At 45.4% G+C, this 21,696-nt stretch overlaps 1 protein-coding gene across 1 annotated transcript in view; it reads left to right on the plus strand.

The window, feature by feature from the left end:
- The window catches only part of LOC146197928 (phosrestin-2-like), a 323,106-nt gene that overhangs the window by 269,965 nt on the left and 31,445 nt on the right, over positions 1 to 21,696 (plus strand). The window contains exons 2-4 of the mRNA XM_084593205.1: positions 4,317 to 4,377; positions 6,945 to 7,170; positions 7,868 to 7,964. Of these exons, the coding sequence (XP_084449331.1) occupies positions 4,329 to 4,377; positions 6,945 to 7,170; positions 7,868 to 7,964 (372 nt within the window). The 5' untranslated portion in view covers positions 4,317 to 4,328. The remainder of the gene's footprint in view (positions 1 to 4,316; positions 4,378 to 6,944; positions 7,171 to 7,867; positions 7,965 to 21,696) is intronic.

Genomic DNA, 21,696 nt, shown 5'->3' on the forward strand with positions numbered 1-21,696 from the left:
CTTCAGAAGACAGTAACATGTTCAATGGTCTGAAATAACATGCTGTTCAACATGCCCTTTTTCGGCAAAGCCTTTTATTTATCTAGTGGTTCATGGACTTTTATTCCTGCGTATTCTTAAGCTGGGATCGCTTTGATTATAGTAACGCAGCAAGATGGCCTGGTTGGTGATGGTTCATGACTGCAAGAAGACTACTCCGCTGAAATACAAATGCACATCAACGAATAAGGAGCACGTCCTGTACACGTCTGTGACTATGTTTGTACATTTGATCTTGAAAGAAATAGAATAAATACTGCCGCAACTGGGTTTCGATCCCGTTGTGGCGCGAGCAGATCCGCTTCGCTGTCCATTGCATGAGAGCACCATGTTATCGCCGCAGCTGATCGCCCTGGGTGGTTTATTGCCACTCTCTCACACTGGGAATTGCATTCATCAACGTCTAACCGTGCGCAATCGCTCCGGAGCTCACTGCTGTCTCATTGCCGTCTTAAGGTGCGTTAAGCGTTCTGTCCTGACGCTCAGGCTAGCTCTAACTGCGTACCATTTAGTAGCTTGCTGGATCTTCGAGTTGAGAAAAGAAGGAAGTTTTGAAAATTGAGCAAACTAAAACAAATCAGGTTTAATGACAAACTAATGAGAACATATATTACATAACGTTTTGAACAGCAGAAGGGCAAGAGCTAAGACTTCAGTGAGGCGACGCGCATCGAGATGAGCATTTTTTTTTTTTTTTCAGCGTCCAGGGCACCCTTGCGAATTTCACTCCGTCCTAAAAACCACTTAGGTTCAACCTCTCCCTCACGACGCCAACCAATCAATCACAGTGCACATCCTTCCAAGATCGGCAGCCAGCAAAACATTTCACTGCACAGAAAATTCGATGTGCAGTGTGGCACAGCAAGGTTCCAGTAGGCTGGGTTGCTCGTTGGCTTGTGCCATCATGGGAACAGCGAGCGGGCAAGACTCCACTTCTTCTCTAGAGCAGCGTCGACGGTGCACGCCGTTTCCTCTCTTCGGAAGCACGTGCGGCTCAGCCGACCTCCTATGATAGCCATGGCCTGCCGGATTGGGCAGCCGTTCAGAAGAAGAAAGGCACCAGGTGGTAAAGTATCCGTTAAGAGCTGTGTGGAAACCTCTCCATTGTTGGGAGTTGGCACCCGCTGGGCAGCACGTGCGTTTGAATGAACAAAATAGGCTGAAATTTAGTTTAACTGCCTTCTCTCGTATGGTTTGAAAGCCCAAGACTAGCTTCCAACTCTAGAATGAAGATGCGAAACAAGGGAAGGGTATCCCAAGGACGCTGGATCGAATCCCGGCTTCGGCGGCCGCTTTTCGATGGAGGCGAAAAGCAAGGCGCCCGTGTGCTGTGCGATGTCAGTGCACGTTAAATAACCCCAGGTGGTGTAAATTTCCGGAGCCCTCCACTACGGCGTCTCTCATAGCCTAAGTCGCTTTAGAACGTTAAGCCGCACAACACAACCCAACCTAACAATAAAACATCTGCTGGCCCCCTTTGGTTACTGTCCATAGCTGTGGACCTGCTGTCACCACGTCATCAAAAACAAATTACTGCAGTGGCACGTGGAAGCGGCGATAATAAGCAATAACACCCCTGTTGAGTCCTCCCGCTGTTGTCCTACGCTAGTGGTGTGGTTGGCTTTTAATAATGGGCAGTTACTGCTTCTTCCGTAGGAAATGACATTTGCAGTTATTCTGCGAATAAGCATGTGCAGCTCAATATGTGGTTCCTACTTACTGGTTTAATTTAATATCCTCAGTTATACCGGCAGTGCGCGATGAAATGTATTAATATTATTGAGTTTTTTAACGCTGCAGCTCGTCTGTTGAGCAAATCAGGGTTCTTTTTTGCAGACGTATACGTAGGAGCAACGACAAAACGAAAATAAGCAAAGCAATTCACGAAAATGCGAATAAAAAAACACAAAATGCAATAAAAAGCAAAAATTCATCAAACATCATCGTTCCTGAGTCACAGCTGCCAATAAAACGCACTTCACTGTCTTGTTTCGCAACGTCGTAGAAGCGAAAAGAAAGCAAAGACATCTAGACAGATAAGGCAATACTCGGTGCTTTCTTTTCCTCTTCATCTTTCTTTAACGAAGACCTTGTGCTCGCGCTTTGCATCAAAAGCTCGTTAAGTCCCCCAACCCAATCTAGGCACGAGTAGTTGCTCGACAAGAGTAACAGTGATCTCAAGGTCCATGGTCTCGAGATCCAACATGTGCCCTGTTCTTCCACCGGACGATGTTCTGTCTGGCATGAGTTAGGTACCTGCTACTTGAAGCAGATTCCAGCGCTTTTTTTTTTTAACCTCGTGAAGCTTAAATAGAACTTTTTGCTTCTGAAAAGTTTAGCCCTCATCGCTATTCTCAGTTGTTATAGAGAAATAAGTAAAAAGAAAAACAATATCCTGTGCCTTTTCGTATGGCGCTGACCTGCACGGATGGTTTTGTTTTAGCAGTTTTTGTGGAAAGCAGAACTTCACACGGTCAGTAAGAATATTGTGGCTTGCATCTGCCCAACCCTCGTGTGGAGCAGCAACACATACTCGCGCTGTACACTGCGCGTCGTCATCCATGTGCAAAAAAACAAAAAAAAAATGCAATCGCTGTTCGATTTAGGTGCGCTAAAGCCCTACCATTCTTTTTTTTTTTTTTTTTTGCACTGTACTAAGTCTAGGGATGATGCCGGAGTGTATTGCAGTAAAACATTGTTTTGTATTCGTTTCAGCTCTTTTTATTTTCTTTTACGACCTTAAAATGCTCCCCCATTTCGTGCAGGAAACCGTTATCAAGTAATGCTATTTTTCATTCTTTGAGAATGAAAAAGAAAAAACAACGTGCCGATGGTTGTTGTTTCTTCTACTTGTGTTTAATTATCTTTCACCTAAACAGATTACATTACTAATTTCTGTGATTATCCAAGTAAACATAAAAAAAAAGACAAAGTACCATCCCCAACGCTTTCCTTGGCCTCGCCAACTGTTGGCTTCTTTCCTTCGTGTATTATAACGAGCACCCTCATTTCCCCTTAATTGATCTGCTTAATTATATATATATTTAAGCAGATCAAATACAGATCTGCTTAAATATATATATATAAAGGAGCGAATGGTCTACGAGTGCAAGGTAAACGTGTTTTTTTTTTTTTTTTTCGTTTATACTGTTCACATTTACAGGAATTTGTCTTATGGTGATTATTGGAATAAAGAGCATTAAATGCAAAGCGGAAAGAAAAACAACGCGCCGATATATATATATATATATATATATATATATATATATATATATATATTTTAAAGGAGCGAACAGTCTGCGTGTCGAAGGTAAACGTTGGGGGTTTATTTAGTGCTTTTTTTTTCACGTTTGTTGTTGATATTGGCCACAAAAACAACGCGCCGTTGTTGGGAGTTGAACCCACGAACTCCGAATGTCGCGTCCAGTGCTCTTCGAATTGAGCTATAACGACGGCTGTCCAGCCTTCTGCTTTCTGAGGTATTTATGCTGACTGTAACCGAAGACTGTTCACCAGCGCCACCCATATCCCTAGCGGCGGATGTGAAACATCATCATACCGCAAGCGTAACGTAGCACGTGATCATTAGGAAGGGCGGCAGCTGTGCGAGAACACACTTACGCTACCTTTTCGACCTCAAGACTATGTTAGAAATCACATTCAGGATAAAATAAATGCATCCCATATTTGATTCTGAAGCTCATGTTCTAACCCGCACTTTTCATTTTTTAACGTGTGATCGTTTGTACCCTCTTTCCAGAAGCGTCGGCGATTTCTTCCTTTTGAAGCCTTGCAGCTGCAAAAAATTACAAGCATGCCTCTGGCAGGCGGTAGTTGGCAGGAGATGCAGCGCGGCGCTGATAGGTCGGGCGGGTGCGTGACGTCATGAAATCACATGACATGGTCAAATTATATTGAGCTGCCAGTTGGGGCAGCTCCTTTCATATGGAAGGGTGAGATGAAACTGAAACCCACTGAAATCTCTGAATCCCGAGAGAGGCGCAGAGGTAACGCCAAACAAAGGCCGCGCAGGAGCTTTCGTATAGGCCTTGGTTAAAAAGGGGTCATTAAATCAATGTCCGATGGCTTCCACACAATGTTTTAGAAGGTGCAGGGCACTGTGGCAGCGAGCGATGATTCATAAGCGAGTATTTATGTGCCTGTCATTTCTTTTGCTTAAGGGATAACATAATCATGTAAAAGTCTGTAGAAAAGTAACGCTCATAATTATGTGCCCCATGAATCTAGCTGACCATCTGTGAATTTCTATTTTTCAGGTTACTTTGTACATGGAGAAAAGAGAATTCTGTGATCTTGGCACATGCACGGAGCCCGTAGGTAAGCGTGACTGGTATCTTTTTCTCTTCAGTTTTATAGATAGTTAAGATGCATGAGTGACATTGAGTTTAAAAACGAAGCCATGCAATACGACTGCTTCGTCGTAAATAATACTGGTGTCATTTCGGGATGCTGCGATTGAATCCTTTGTGCAACAAAAATGAAACTAGTTCTCATTTGCTCGCAGCCGTTTACCGTCAACAAAGAAGTATTAGTAGCGTGCTCGACTTGTAAAACTGTAACCAAATAAAAGTGACAGGAGCTGCGCCAGCAAAATCTAGCGAGGCAATCTTTTTAAGCTGTAGCATAAATTTAAAGTTGGCTTATTATTTTGTTGCTGTCTAAAATAAGTCATTACATGACACCTGTTTCTCGCACTTTCCTTCAGCCTCCCATTACTGCTTCAGGTAAACGCCATGATATTAGCCTGCAAAGAATTGCTCCGCGCTTAACAGACAACTTTCAAGATGTTCCGTTGTCCGGTGCTGCGCGCACTCTAGCAAAGCATTGCACTACGCTGTTGACGCTGTGCATGGTCCTTCACTCTTATTGCGAACACACAAACAGGTGATTGTTCCCTTAGAAGCACAATTTCGTCGGACCTGGTCGCGCATTGAAGTGAAGAGGCAGGCCATGCAAAGCACCGCCTTCAGGTTCCTGTGCGTTTGTGCCGCTAATTTGCTTCGATATGCGGCCGCAACGGATGAAATGGCGCTTCCAAGGAAGCGACCACCTGTTCATCATATTCGCATTAAGAGCGGGGGACTCCGTACATTGATAACACTCCCTCCCGTTTTATTGAGGATGGTGCTCATCAGAACATAATCCTTTGGAGTACGTCTACGATTATTCGAGGTTTTGAAATTTCTAAAGCTTTATTCACGAAGTCAGGGATGCTGGCTACATCTTGAAATACCTGCTGGACATAGTAGTGAGGTCATTCCTTCTCTGAAAAAAAAAAATGGTTAGCTTAATAAAATCAAGAAATAGTTAGACGTTGCTAAGTTCTGCGGTGCACCTAAGTGGGCTGTCTAGTGTTGTAGCTTTACATTTCTCTCACGCGATTAAATGTTTAATAACGAACACTGCATCCAATTTTTCATTGCAGGAGTGGCTTCGGATAAAGAAGCAAATAATTAGGCCTAAATTCGTGTTTGTGGGCGTGTGTGCGCGCACGCGGGTGTTTTGGCGATTGGGGTTGCATTTTTGGGAGGTTGAAAGTGTGCGTCGTATGTGAATTTCTAGAGGTTTTTCAGCCATTAATGTTATCTTCGTCAAACAGGGGGTTAAAAATGGACACGCACAACGTTTTAGATATTCAAACATAATACATATCTGAAAATGCACTAACCGACGCGAGGCTTTTCGTTGTCGGAGCGCGATGCGCTCCGACAACCGAAGCTGTAACTTGCATGGAACGGCATATGCTATAATATTCAGAATTGGTTAACCTACTGTATATAGAGAACCTCGAGGTATAACCACAGCATGGGCTGCAGTAAAAAAGATGAATGAATTCGAGCCGTGTTCCAGGAGACGGTTATTCACTGCTAAATAAAAAGGGAAAACCCATAGCGACTTAATTATGTTCCGGAACAAACTGACCAGTTTTGTTCGCTTTCCTTCTATATGTAGACTTAGATGAGGATGGCGTTATTGACTGCGCATCAAGAAACCGACGAACTAACCTTTGAGTGTGCGGTGTCAGAAGGCAGCATATCATTTCCTGTAGGAACCACTGACGCTTTTCGTGCTCCGTAAAGGTGTGGTGCCGTGACAGCATTCAGCTTTGGTGTGTTTAAGCAGATGGGCGTCGTGACCATCTGGGTACAACGTCGTCCCCTGAGCAGCAAATCTTGGCAACATATTTCAGTCTCACGATCGAAAATAAAGTCTGCAGATACATTTTCACTCATGGGCCGAACTAACAAAACTTTCGTGATAGTATAGTCTGGACCCATCTATTGGGTGAATCGTGGTCATCTATAGCGATTTTCAGCGTATCGCAAATCGTCTTAGAGAAAAATGAGCTTTGAGAATTCGCGTTTCTTTGTGTGCGCGAGCTGGAGCCATTTGTGGAACAAATTAATGCATTTTTTTTTTTACGTCGCACACGTTTCGGCCTAAAATTTTTTCTTGCAACTCTTAGACATAATTTCTTTGAGTTGGTTTATAGTGTTTAACTTCCCAAAACGACTATGCGGGACGCCGTTCTTGGAGGGACTCTAGATGTTCCTAATAGTGCGCGCTGACATCACACAGTTCACAGGTGCCTTGAATTTCTCCTCCGTCGAAAAGCGCCCGGGATCGGAGCCGCGTCCTTGAGATCCGCAATGAGGTTCTAAAAGCGAGGTGGGGTTAGGAAGAGGGGGGTACGCGCGCTAAACTGTCGCATCCTTGAGATCAGCAGCCCAGCCGCCCAACCACTGAACCGCCACGTCGAAGCTCCTATTTCAGCGTAGCGTGAGCATGTCAGCTGGGCACCTGCTGCGCAAGCGCCGTATCAGCGTTTATGATGATTATCCCCTCCATCTACTTCGTGGTTCCCTCCCTGTCTTTTCCGACAGAGGGCGTGGTAGTGCTTGATGGCGATCAGCTGCAGCCCAACGAGAGGCTGCTGGTGGCGCTTGTGGGCCGGTTCCGGTACGGCCGCGAGGAGGACGAGATCCTGGGCATGACACTCTGCCGAGAGGTCTACCTGGGACACACGCAGCTCTGCCACGAGCAGCCCAGCTCGCCCCGGACCCCGCAGGCCGCCGGCTCTTCCTCTTCCGCCTCGGGAGAGCCGCCAAAGTACGTTGCTCTTTGTGGATGCCTCCACGGGCTGGATGGTTTCCTCGAAGCACATGAATTCAATCCCTAGCATGCATCTGATGGATAATCAATAGTCTGTAAAGAAACTTCGTGTCTGTTCGCTCTGCAATATGCCTACTGCGATTTTACCTGCTCGGAAATATAACTCGCGTGTTTCGAATCATCACCAAAGTGCATTTTCAGCAATGATGATCGAGTTTGAAAGCGGAAAGCAGCTTTGAGTTCGAGTAGTCAGACTGATTTTGACCGAGGGAGCACGGGGTTACTCCCTTCGTCTACCCACAAACAGTCGGCTTCCAGTCCATTGGCGTGCCTTACAGAAGCCGAGCCAAACAACCCTTTGCTAGACCCTTAATCTAAACGATCCTTCGGCAACTTGTCCCTTGCGAAATATCTACGCAAAGGGCGAAGACAGACTGGCGCATTGATGAACGACGTATAACGCTGAACAGTGAGGAAAAGTTCGCACAAGATTCATTATTCCTCAGCAGGCACTGTAATATATTTCCCTCCCTGTCGCCAAGTTTGGTCGGAGCGAATATCTCTGGTTTACTGCTAAAGCGTTAACGCGAGCTTTGGCGCTGTCAGCCCTGGCACGTTCGCGAACTCGGCAACGTCCTCGGAGTGATTCGTTGGCACCCGCGTCACGTGCTGGCCATGCTGTTCCCCACTGCAGGTCCCCCGGCCGTGCCCTGTATGCCATGCAGCTGGGACCAGTGCACCGCCGCCTCATGGAGGCCCTGGGAGAGTCCGCCGTGCCTTTTCGCTTTGAGGTGAGCGCCGCTACGCTTGCTACAAGAGCGTCGGCCGTTACGGTATTCGCGCCATGTAGTTGGGCTACATGGAATGTATAGCGCGATGAGAAGCAACGCGAATAGTGCATTGACCTACTGTGTATTTTATGGCAGAGAGAGAAGTGAACGAAAGTGGAGTGTCATCGTGACTGTGCAATTACGACCGCCAGACCTTCATCGCTGCCCCTTGTGTGAGGAATTTTCAAATAAAAATTCTTTTTTGAGTGCCCTTAATGCAACCATAAACATAGAGTAAACATTTCATTATAGTATAGTGTCACAGAAGCCAGTCACTAATCTAGCCTGTTTCCTGGCTGATGTTGTAAGACATCCCGACATGTAAGACATCCCCGTTGCTCCAAAACTTATCTTCGTGGCACACAGCTCACGTCCTGAACGGTCGCGTAGCAACAGATAAGAAATAAATAACCAGAAACGATTAACACTAGCTTCATTTCAGTTCTAAAGGCGACAAAGTGCAGGGTAATGAGTGCGAGTAATAGCAAAAATTTAACGTGCATGTGCAAAGGCTTACCGACATCCAGATTAAACAGAACGCAGCACTTTCTAAGCGTATCGGGAATAAGTTTCCTAGCGCACAAGGTGCGAATCTGAACCCAATCCCTGCCATAATTAGAGCGAAAGAAACAAGGGTTCCTTTCGTATTAATCCTAGAAAAGCGCCTCCAAAATTCGCGAAACAAATGCGGAGTGCATAGGCGGGAGCACAAATGCATCGGGCAGTAGCAATACTTGTTGTCGAGCTAGTTGGTGAACGTCTGCAGAAGCCGTGGGAAAATGAGCTAAAAAACACGACACACAACAGAACACATAAAACAGGACGAGTACGCGTCTTGTTCTATGTGCTCGTCTGTTTTGCGAATTTTTCCATGGTATCAGGATTTTACGGCTATAGCTGTAGCTCCTGCCAGCATCTACTTCGCCAAGTTCAATTAAGCTGGGTTTGGCTTAGTATCTATAAAATAGCAGCGGGTATTGAGAAACAGTATACACAGACTGTGACAGGATATTCCTTTTTAGGAATTACATTCCTGAATAGAGGCACCTTTCGATACCATATATCGTAAGTATGCAAGTTATAAACGCTGAAGATACCATGAAAAAAATGCAAATATGTATTTTTCTAACCAGGCTAATAATGATAGAGTTGAAATCACTTCCGCTCTTTTGGTTACGAGCTCTATATTGCGCGCAGTAACATCGTCCTTTAGAGCTGCGTGCTTAGTTTCAATCAAGAGTTTCACCTTTTATTACAGGGTGGTAAGCGCTGAATAGTGATTATTTATTTATTTATTTATTTATTTATTTATTTATTTATTTATTTATTTATTTATTTATTTATTTATTTATTTATTTATTTATTTATTTATTTATTTATTTATTTATTTATTTATTTACATCCGCCGGGGTGGCGCAGCGGTCACGGTGCTCGACTACTGTTCCCAAGGACGCGGGAACGAATCCCGGCCTCGGCGGCCGCCCTTCTTTGGAGGCGAAAAGCAAGGCGCCTGCGTGCTGTGCGATGTCAGTGCACGTTAAAGAACCCCAGGTGGTCGAAATTTCCGGAGTCCTCCACTACGGCGTGTCTCATAGCCTGAGTCGTTTTGGGACGTTAAACCCCGCGAACCAAACCAATTAATTAATTTATTTATTTACTTATTTATTTATAGCCTTTTACTCGAGGGCAACTGCAGAAAAAGAAGTTTCAAGAAGAAAAAAAAATTGCACTTTCGATTCACATAACTGGAATACATGATGAGAGCATTCACATAGATCAGCATTCAACAACAAAAATGAATAATAAAAGGCTGCAATAAAAAAGCGGGGGGAAAAGCATACTCGGTTGTTAATTCCGCTGTTTCATGCTGAAATGTTCTGGGAAAAGATCGTCAAACTCATTCGAATTTGTGCTGTTAGAGTGCAGTCTGTAAGGCCCTTCTAGATGAACTCTTATTGATAGCATTTGATATTTTATTCCCGGAGGCGTACTTTAAGTCAAATAAAATTTATTCCCTGCATACCATGTCTTCCAGGCGCATTCTTACTGCCTCCCTGGGCTTGAAAAAATATATTGGGCTGCGTTTTCATGAAGCAACCCTGTTTATTACTCGTGCACTCTATGAAAAGCCGATTCATTGCTCCACTAATGGCGCATCTTTCCCTGTTGCGTCCGTGCTCGTCGGAACTTATTCGGAACATGGCGAGCTTTCATCATGACCGCCTCTCTATTTCAATGGCGAGGCACGCTGGCGTGATTTTACTGGCATCTCTCCTATTACCTGTCAATAAGCGAATATACGTCCACGCATTTCTTTTTCCTATGCACAAGCTTTCCGTGGAATCACCGGCAGCGTTCGTCCCGAAAATCGATAAAAGCAGTATTTTCCCCTAAATGAGTCATATGAGCGCTGCATTAAAGATTGTACAGTTGCATCCACGGGGCAAGAAAGAAAAAAATGATATTGCACAGCAGTCATTTTTATATATCCTTTTCAGAGCTGCCATTAGCGTGGCTACTTTGGACCCAAATTTTTCGCAGGAAAATATGTCGTAGCTTAGGCGCCTTTCTTACGACCACACATCGCTGGCTTCCATTGCTTAGCACTGCCGTTTCTGCTATCCCTGCCCACGCTATCTTTCACTTGAAATATCATCATGCGTGCCCATGTTTTCCATTATATACAGTTGTAGTATATTTTATTGCATGCAGAGGATTCAAATTAAAGAGGAGCTTAGCGAGTCGCCAACTTGTTAGTATCTACTAAGAGGCCTTTGAAACTTGCTGCATGGCGCTACGTTATTGCAGGCTACTGCATTATTTTGTTTATGAGTAATTTTGTGTATTTTTTTCCCTCTCAGCAGAAGATGCTGTTCAATTTCTTTCATTCATTGATAAGGCGAGGGCGGAGGGAGGCAGCAGCGTATGCTGCGAGGTTTGTTTGCTTTCTTTCTTTTCATGAAAACGCTGTCCGTACTACCAGAGTGCTTCCTGGTCACGAAACACCGGTCGAAGTTTATTATAGGGTCAGGGCTGGCCGCCAGAGGCGCAGCTGTCCACTCGCGGGCATCAGCCACCGTCGGTGCTGCCGGCCGCAGTCATATTTCGAGCTGCATTTTGCACCTATACATTCGAAATCTCCTACGATTGCAGTGTTGGGTGATGTTAGGGTGTACTCTCTACTACAGAACTGCAGGAGAGGCGAGTACAACGCTTATGATATACAAACGCCTACCAGCAGCATACGTCAGGTGTGGCAGATCGTCAGTACACATTTTCTGTGCTGCCCTTGCCTTTTTCACACTTCGGTGATGGTCCGGGAAGTGCCGATGGCATGCGCACGGTGTCATCGGTGGCGTGACGTCGCCGATATCGGAGCGGTCGGGCCGTACGCCGACCCAGGGTCCTACCGTCCGCGTCAACAAATAGCCACTGCCGTTTTCTCTTGGGCCCGCCCACAGCCTCAGCGCGCGTCTGCTACGGCTCCCCTTTCGTTGATATCGACCTCTGCTTCAAGCATTTTTCTACCGCTTGTTTTGGAAATATCTGGTGAATTAGCGAAACAAGTGCATCAGGTTAATGGCACACCGTTCAGAACTTTCCGAGTGTGCGCGGACTTTTTTTTTTCCCAGGAACGCGCCGATTGCGACGACTGCACCTACGAGCTGCAGCAGTTTACTATTGTTGTGTACAAACAGATATAGCTGTCTACGTGGCGTAACATTCAAGCTTAGCACACTTAATATTACATTATCTTGCGTGCTTCCCTGAAAGTAGCCTCACTTGCTTACACAGCGCGATAAATATGCCGGCAGCGACAATGAATGTGAGCGTTATTCCGGGAAACACTATGACGTTCTGTGTGACCTACGCTCCCTGAATGCTGATTGTATCTGCTTTAAACAATGTGAACCAGAGTTGATTTTAAATCGTTTTCCGGAGTTTTTGAGGAGGACCTTGCGCGGCGAACGTTTGCATTAGTTAAAAGGACTTATGCTGGGTTCCGCAAGTGACGCTGCCGGCTGCTTTCAGCGACGCGGCAGAGGGGGTCACACCGTCGTTGTCGCTAGTTTTATGCGCCTCTTCCGAATTACGCAACGATCGGCATCGTACCAATCTGGCCGGAACTGCTCTGTGCCGCTATTTGCATACGCTAAATCTCATGAATTCACTTCCCGCAAACTTCGAAATCACACATTGCCAATACTATGCGCACTTTCTCTGCACGTCGAGGAAGAGGGCCAGTGCCGGTTATTTAATGCCGAAAGTTGGACGAGTTGGTTAGCATTCATGATGGAAAATAGCGCGAAAGTACAAGAAGGATGGAAGGAAGCGCTTGTCCGTGTCTTACTTCCTTCCGTCCTTCGTATACTTTCGCGCTATTTTCCATCATGCCGGTTATTTAGGTCTGAAAATATTAAGTTCTCTTGACAAACGCGCACGTATTTCAAATCGGAGGTGAAGCCAACTGTTTTTTGACCCGATAATGCCCGCTTCGTTTTCCTAGCCACATTTAATTTTTGGCAGAGAATCAGCGAGATTTTTCTCGGTTGCGCCTCTGTAGCTGGAACGGCATGCACAGGCGCAAAACGTGCTCGACCTTGTCCTGCGCACACAGGTTAGATTATCCGGAATAAAAAAAGTAAAGCAAACATCGCATTGCTCGTCAAATGAACTACTAATGGGCTTCCTCCTCGATGACAACAGCGCCCAGCATCTCGACCGATGCCCTTCAGTGCCCAGCGGCGCCGCGGTGCGAGCGATATATGAAGCTCTCCCTTAGCGTTACCAAGAAGTTTTGGGATCAATAAGCATTGAACTATTCTGTTACTACCGTGTGCGGGCCTTTCAGGTACAAATAAAATCTGCGGGAGAGGAACAATTGTTTATTGCATAAACCGCGTCCAGAGGGCTTGGAAGCCAAATGTATAAAAAGCACGCAAAAACTGTCTCAATTCCGCACATTTTATTTGCGTCCACATATGTTGACATCAGGCCTCACATTTGCTGCGAAAAATGCTGAAAAACTTTTTTTTGGTGCTCGAACTCAAAGTTAGATATTTATAAATGTCTCTATCAACAAAAGTAGAGGGGAAGCCTCAGTTTTTAAGTCGAGCCAACGTTTCGACAAGTGGACTTGTCTTCGCCCAGACGAAGACAAGTCCACTTGTCGAAACATTGGCTTGACATGCGAAAGAGACTCCCCATCCCCATCCCCAACCCAACCCGGGAGAACTGGGAGGCGGTCCTGCTCGGCTGCCACGACTTACAGTCCCAACAAGCCTTAGTCGGACGCGCCCAAGCGGCGGCAACCGCCACTGGGCTCCCCAACTAGGGACCTCCACCTGGTGCTTGTAAGGACCGGTTCCTTATGGGCCGATCCAGACATACCTCCTGGCCCTTGTGTAAATAAATGTTCTTACCACCACCACCATCTACGCTTGCGCAGTTCTTTTTCATACTATGTAGCCATCTCGTTCTCAGTTCAGTTCAGTTCAGTCGTTCAGTCGTGTCCGACTCTTCGTGACCCTATGGACCATGTCACGCCACGCTTTCCGGTCTCTCACTATCTTCTTAACATCACATAGCTTCATCTGCAATGCCTCGAGAATGCCATCTAACCATCGCGTTCGCTGCCTACCCCTTCTCCGGCGACCCTCAACCTTTCCCAACATCAAATCTTTCTCCAGCGACTCCTCTCTTCTCATCAGATGACCAAAGCAGCTGAGCTTTAACTTTAGAATTTGACCCTCCAATGAGCAGTCAGGGTTTATGGTCGACAATATCGACTGATTTGATCTTCTGGCAGTCCAAGGAACTCTCAAGAGTCTCCGCCAGCACCACAATTCAAGCGCGTCAATTCTTCGGCGGTCAGCCTTTTTCACAGTCCAACTCTCGCATCCACCCATCACAACTGGAAAGACCATAGCACGAGTTATACGGATCTTGGTTGGCAGACTAATGTCTCTGCTCTTTACTAGGCGGTCAAGGCTAACCATTGCTCTCTTTCCCAGAAGCAGGCGTCTCCTAATTTCATGGCTGCAGTCTCCTTCCGAGGTAATCTTGGAGCCCAAGAAGAGAAAATCTGTCACAGCTTCCACTTCTTGTCCATTGATGCTCCAACTCGTTCTACCCTGGATCTATCAAAATACGTGTGTCAGTGAAGTCTTCAGCGTGCTACTGAAAGAGGTTAAATGCTAGATTTTTTTTTAGTGTAGGCACATACCAGGAGTCATTCATAACATTCAGCATAGCTCATTGATTCGTCGGCAGCGGTTAAAGGTTGTGAAGATTCTTTGGGATCATCTGAAAAACTTCATGGCTCGGTCGGCCGTGCTTCTTCGGAGGTGCTTTTTTGCAAGCGAATAATAACCCGCCTTTATAAGTTTGAAAGACAAGCTAAGTAATCTAATGCATTTCTGGCGATTTACATTGGTTATTCATATGTTTTGCAACCAAGTCTTGGAAAGAGAAAATTAAATTAAGTTACACATTGAACCAATGCAGCCATTTCCTTATCAGTGTGTAATGAGTTAAGGAATAATAAGAGATCGTGCTTTACAACCCACTGCATGAACTTGTATTCGACGCTCAAGCTGCTTTTTATAGCTTTCAGTGTTGACGTCAGTATCCTCACTTCGCTTAACCAGCAATGAACGGTAGCAGCTTCAAATAGAGCCGCGAGAGTTGACGTCATGCCGGCAATACCACTGTTTGCCTTAGAGACAAGAACCAGATCTCTATTCGCATACATCCTATCGAGACAGCTTTTCTGCTCTTATCTTCAATTCCTTTTTGTGTGTGTGTGTCTTTTTTCAATAAGTTATTCAAGTGATTCGCCATAATAGTGCCACTCACTGCAATTCCCACCCGTTTCATATCTTCGAAAACGTCACCGCCAGATACACGTTCTCTGCCGATGTATACGAGCGACATGCACATCACAGCTCAAATAATCGAAGTTTATCCTTTAAGACACACGATCTTGAGCACCGGTGGCACGGGCAGAACACTCTGAAGGATAGGTTACACACAACATAACCATGCAAGTATAAGATTGGACAGCTGTCGCTGTAGGTTAGTCAGTAAAGCGCCAGACGTGAAATTCAGAGGTCCTGGGTACAGCTCATTCCTGTGCCATGCAGTTGTTGTTGTTTTTTTGTCAACTATCTATTCAGTCGTCTCCGTGACTACATTACTATTTCACACTTGTCGTTACCAATCAAATATAATTACTGCCTCTGGCGTAATGTAGAGTAGACGTTAGCATAAAATGGTTACGGGCATGTGACCGTGGTGCTATCCTTAATGACGGCACGGAAGCCCTTCTTCGGAGCAGCGCCCCTCTCACTCTGGAACGTCCTTCTTATCTTGGAGTGGCACATTCTCAAAGGCCCCTGACACACAACGGATGACAATGCCACACAACGATGTACATGCCACAAATTGTCTACATACTTTACTACTGAAGGGTTCCAAACATTTAGGTGCCTTAAATGTTTGGAACCCTTCAGTAGCAAAGTAGTTTAAAGGCGGAATTTTCTCTTTTATACTAAGGTGTAATTAAATTTAGGCAGCGTATCCTGTCCTGGGCTGTGCAATCGGACGCCACGAGCGCAGAAAACACTTCTTGGATTTCATCGCTAAAATAAAAACTATTTGGATAGCAAACTGGCGCAGCGAACATTTTTTGTTTACTTTAGCGAATGTTATAAAATTAAAACAAATATTCTTCAAGGAAACGACCTTATCCTAAGAAGTTTGCAGTAAGACAGTTTGCTCCTCCAGGCCGCTTTGATGAGCCGCACTATCTCCGACTGCCACTTATAATCCACCGCACTGTAATGTGACAGCTCTGTGCTAGAAGCAACTACGCCAACAGGTCACAAGGGAAACTCACACACCTTCTCTTCCCTTTAAGGCTCAGCGATCGCCTGACAACAAGACTATCGCACGTTACGCTCATGTCACTTCCGAGGTCAAGGACGGCGTCACGTCAGAAACCGTTGTTGTTACGGCCGAGCAGTTAAAGTCTCTGGCCTCCCAATTTATAATAACAACTTCTGATGCTCCAACGCTGTCGAATTTTAGACAGACAGTGCAGTATTTTCCCCTTTTATGGAGAGAGTCCGCTTGATGTATACAGTGCCCCGTATACTAACGGTAATCTAAGAGGCACTCTTCCATGCGCTCTTAGCATCTTTAGAGCGATAAAGGGTGCAAAAAAAGACACGTAACCAAGAATTTTCTTTGAACATTTAGCGAACGTTTTCAACCCGTTTTCTTCCCCATTCACAGGCATTTTCATCTCTATGGTCTTGTCACCAAAATCTAAGACGGTTTTCAAAGGCGAGGAAGATATTATAGGTGCTTGCAGCTCATAGTGTACATAAATAAATTTCCAGGCTCCCAAAGTGGTAGCATTTGCTAGTGTGTTGGCCTTGAAAGCATTAAAACTTTCTTCTTTCTCGATTCTGACTGCCTTAACCTTCCCGTCAAGGATTCTGGCGAGTCTTTACTAAACCCCTTCGCACCATCGTCGCATCTTCTCTGAGCGTTATCATTTCGAGCAGCGGCGCCCCTTGCCGTCTTCCCAAGCCAATGCATGCACCCGAGGGCCGCAGAAGCGTCGACGCCGGGAAGGATTAAGATGAACAAGGATGTGTCCAAGACGTCGCTAGAGGCACTCGTACTACAGAGATCAGCGGCCGCGGTGGCAGCGGCGCGGAAGCGTCCGAGGAGTAACTTTGCCTGCTGCAGTGCTCGTCGCGGAGACAGGAGGGCGCCACTTCACCTGCAACCTTGGTGAATCCATTAGCTCAGCTGGCGTGTAAACAGAGAGCTCCTAGCGTGTATGTATTGGTGAGCGCGCGCGTCCAAGTGCCCTCTTGCGGCGCCGTGAGCAGGCTAATTACTTTCGCCATTTCTACTTCACCAGAAGCGGAGGAGGAAGAGCGGGAGAGCGGAGAAGATGGTGGGAAGCAAGAGACAATAGAAAAGTTCCTTTGCCGCTTTTCAATTCAACACTGCTTTTTTTTTTCTTTACATAAATTTGCTTCACGGCTCTGAAAAGAGGCTTCTTTTTCAGCTCTCTGTGAGCTGCGCATTTTGTCTTAGGCGAAGCAACGCGCTTGAGACGAGAGGAAATCGTGCTCTTTGGGAAGAAAGGCAAGTTCACGCACGCTTGAAAAGATACAGATGTGGAGTCTGTGCTCTGCAACGACTGATCCTCTGTTTTTCTGTAGTGTCGTGTAAATCAGGTTTTACGACTCATAATCCAGTTTTGCCGGCGTAGCGCTGCAGTGATTGTAAAAGTCGTCTCCGGTACAGCCGTCTTTCTTGTATGGAAGATGTTAACTAAATTGTGTTTTGACATATTGGCCCTCTTTACTACCCTGCCTCGGTGGTCTGAGCTAAAATTGTTTCAATATTTTCGTTCTGGTGTGACAATGGAGTCAGAGTGGAATTGCATTTTATGGATTGAACTATAAGCACGCGATCAGTGCAGTGATATAAGCCCATACAAGAAATCGAGCCAAAAAGGCTCCCAATTCGGTTTATTTTTGGTTGACTTGAGTGGTTAAGATGGAGTCGGTAACCGAAAACCAAAGCACAGAGGTAAGAGCTGCTCTGCTATATTGACACTATAGAAATTGTATCACACTCAAGCACGCGCGAATATTTACTATGCACGACATCATTGAACGCGCAGTGCCTAACTTTATTACATGTATGCTTAGGAAACCTACTTTAAAAAGAGAATGTGTGTATGATAACATTTTTAAGCATCCGCAGTTAGCAGGTGGTCATTGGCAGCGGTTTTCCTTTGCGCGTACACACGGAACATTACCGCTGAAAAGACCTTAGAGTAGTAAAAAAGAAAAGAAAAAAAAAGAAACAGTTACATAGAGGAAACGTGGCTCGAAGAGTTACGTTAAAAGATCTTTATGTCATATTCATCATTAAGATACGCCATAAGAAAACTTTCTGAACGTTAACATTAGCGTGCTGCTTTCGCTGTCATTAAGCTTAGCGATCCCCATGTCTTATAGCGACTTCACGCTAAAAATATAAAAGTAAAAACGCTAGGCAGGGATATAAATGTGCAGGAAGCCAACAGTAAACAAGGACAAAAAAATGCATAAAGTACTTTTTTTTTTTTTTTTTGCTGTTTGCATATATATACCAGGTGTCCCCGCTAACTTGAGCCGGTGGTTAAAAAATAAAATACGCGAATTGGCCAGGAAACCACTGCATACTGCTGCCAGCTATATTGCGCACCACAAGTAATTTTTGTTTTCAAAATACTTAATTATTTAATTTCCCAGATTCTTAATTATTGACTTTAGACTACAAATTGGATTTTTAAAGTTGTAGAACACCTTCAGGAACCCTCATTCTATTTTGCGCGATAAGAAAAACCCCGTGTGTATTTTTTTTTTTTCGAGCTCGAAAGAAATCCTGGGATACACAAGAAAGATCACCTGACTAGCGTATTCGCGCGCCATGAATCTGCGGGACTCAATCATTCTTAAGTGAACGAAATTAGCTGCGTTCGTGGCTCCACTGCCCGTTGCAGCGACAGGTCAATGTTTTTGCGATTCTTTCTTTACCCGTGTCAGCCAGCCGGCGCACGTGAAGGCGCAAGTTAAGTGAGCTCGCCGCGCTCGCTGCAACAATTGCCAACATATAAACATCAACTGCAATGGGGCCATCGAGAGGCAGGAGCAGCTGATTTCGTTCGATCTAACCCCGATCGAAAGCAGCGCAAACATGACGCGCGAAAGCGCTAGTCATGCGACCTTTTTTTATTTTATTTTATTTGGTGGACTTTCGTTGGAGCTCGGAAAAAAAGATACACTTCAGACTTCCTTTATCGCAAATAATAAAATGGGGGTTTATTAAAGTGCTCTCCAACTTTACAAAACCCATTTATTTAAGTTAATCATTTGTAGTTCAGAAAAATGAACCTAAGTAACTAAAATAATAGTTACAAAACAAAATTTGCCCGTGGTGCGCGACATAGCTGGCGGTGAGTCGCATACAACTGGTTTCTCTAGCCTACCTCCAACATTTTGTTACTTTATTTTTAACCCCTGGCTCATGTTAGCTGGATACGGGAACCGAAAATGCATTTGTACGCACATATAGGAAACTCTAACGGCCAATTACGATGTGCGCAGTACGTGCCCCGCCGGCTGCGGACAGCGAGCAAGTTTAATTTGGCTCTTAAAATTAAATTGGTTCACAGGAAGGGAAAGGCGCAGTAACTGTCACACTTGCTCTGTGGACACCCGAACCGCGCCGTAAGGGAAGGGAGGAAGGTGGGAATGAAAGTGGAAAGCGTTTGCCGATCTTGCGAAATGTCAGGCGTGTTTACCGGGTCACTCGTGTTTACGCCAACGCCCCCCCCCCCCCCCCCCCCCCCCCCCCACGGACGCCGCAGGGTCACTCTTCTCCTCTTTTTCGCATGTGCGATCCCTTCGGTTTACAGTTCCTTCACGTTGGGTGTACCCCGAGAAAGAAAGCGCAAAATTATAACATGAGAGTTCCTAAAACCGGCATCGTATCTTGCCCGTAACGACTTGTTGTGAATTGCTCGAATTCCCTCGCAAGATGGCCCACCAGATTCATGTCTGTTACAAACTATTCTGTTTTTGTTTTCTTTTTCTGTTTCGATTGGTTTCTTCCGTGCTTTTCAGAGTTCGACGGGTGAAGATGTCTGATGGCTGGTTCAACTAATGGCGGTCAGAAATATATTTAGCCGGAAGCAGCTGCATCGCCGACAAACTTTGGACGAAACGTCGGGTCTAAGATCATTTTCAGAGCACATGGGCGAATCGAGTAAGTTTATTTGCTTTAAGGAGGCAGATAATGTTTATCTGCTTAGTTTTTGTTTTAACTGCACGCACTAAGTTCGTGGCCCCGCGCACTAAAAACTTTTCCAGGCTTAACTGAACGCCAGGACGCAGTCTTTGCCCTACAGACTCAATTGCTTCGATAGTCAAGCGCTCTGATCGTCAGATGCGAGCCGTTAAAGGCTGTGACAGAATACAATGACCAAAATGAAGAACAAACACGTGTCAAAACATGTTAACGCAGAGCTTCAAACATGCGCCCGGAGGGAATGGATGTTTTGTTGCAAGCTGCCCTTCTACCGTGATAGTGCCTCTGTCGACAGCCGATTTTGAATTGCCTTCTACAGCAAAATAGTGGAGTGAGTTAAAAGGCTTGCAAACTCACGTCATCACACGCAAAAAAAAATGAATAAATAAAAGCGCACATGCTTAACCACATTTAGCTTGCTAGCTTCCTCTCGCTGCTTGAGCATATATATTACACGAAGGTGACATAAATATGTATACCTTTGCTTCTGCCACACAGGCGTACACTGTTTCACAGATGCGCATGCCAGAAGTCATTCAAAATACAATGGCTGTCTTGTCATAGTGTGTGGCGTCCCAATGAAGCTACTTTAAGCGATCAAACAAATGGGAGATCCGCCCGAAAGAAAAAGAACACAACATAATAAAAGAGGGCGGAGGAGAACGGGGTTGGTCATGCAGCCAAAGTGAGTGGCTCTATGGAGCTGGCATGGAAGAAGCTCGGCTGCCCCCGGTACGGGCGCAATTATAATCCACTTAGCTGACCGAACCCCGCGGCAATTGCGTCGTTTGATTACCGTGGCACAGAGAGTCCTAAAGGCGGCCACATGGAAGAAGCTCGGCTGCCCCCGGTACGGGCACAATTATAATCACAGAGAGAATTATAGTCACGTGGCACAAAGAGTCCTAAAGGCAGCCAAAGGCTGGCGCAGAAGTTTCGCCTACTGATCCGAACGATAAAAATCTATATGGACGGACTAGACGCACGACAGCGCCACAACCCGAGAGTTCGCGGACAGTTCGTACATCGATTCCGTCGGTGTACGCAAGAGCTTTCCCGACTCCAAGATAATGTATTTTGATTGCACGTCACTTTTTTTTCTGTCGGTCGCTACGACTTGGAAATGCGCCTTTCTTAGCCTTCAGGAAATTGTTATTCGCTACGTCTAGACAGTCATTGCTAATCCTCGTTATGACGAGCTGATCGTGCAGCTCACTTTCGAGAGACACTTTCCTGCTAAACAATTGTTGCCAATATGAAATAGCGTACTATGACGTAAGCAATGCTAACTGCCTTCAAAATGAACGTAATCTGAATTTAAAAGAAACAGCAACATAGACTGACACATCTGGTTAACTAAGAACACGACGCACGCATTCTCTTTAGACGACATTAATTTCCGGCGATGGGGCGGAAAACAGCTGTTTTACGATTATCAGTTGTGATCCTGAAACCCGATAACGGTGGTACTGTGAAGGTAAAATCATATTTTTTTTTTGTTATATTTACGGAGCAATATTTAACACCTTGAAATTCTGGGTGAACCATAGTGCTCTAGTGTCTGATCAGACGGGGCAATGAAGAGGTCACCTGACACTTTTAGTCGGCATTCTGAAAAAATATACTTGCGAACTGAAAGGCTTTAACATCCGAATGCATACTAAAGCGCCAAACCTAAGTCCGAACAAGACGGCTGCGGCATTTATAAATTACCAAAGGTACGCTTACGCGAATGCGACAAGGCCAAGAAGCGATCGGAATTCGTCGCAGACGAGAGGGGCTTGCACGCATGCGTGCAGCCCCTCTC

The sequence above is a fragment of the Amblyomma maculatum genome, chromosome 2, assembly GCF_055883805.1.
Source record: "Amblyomma maculatum isolate TAMU_Amacu chromosome 2, ASM5588380v1, whole genome shotgun sequence".
In the NCBI taxonomy this organism is placed as follows: domain Eukaryota; kingdom Metazoa; phylum Arthropoda; class Arachnida; order Ixodida; family Ixodidae; genus Amblyomma; species Amblyomma maculatum.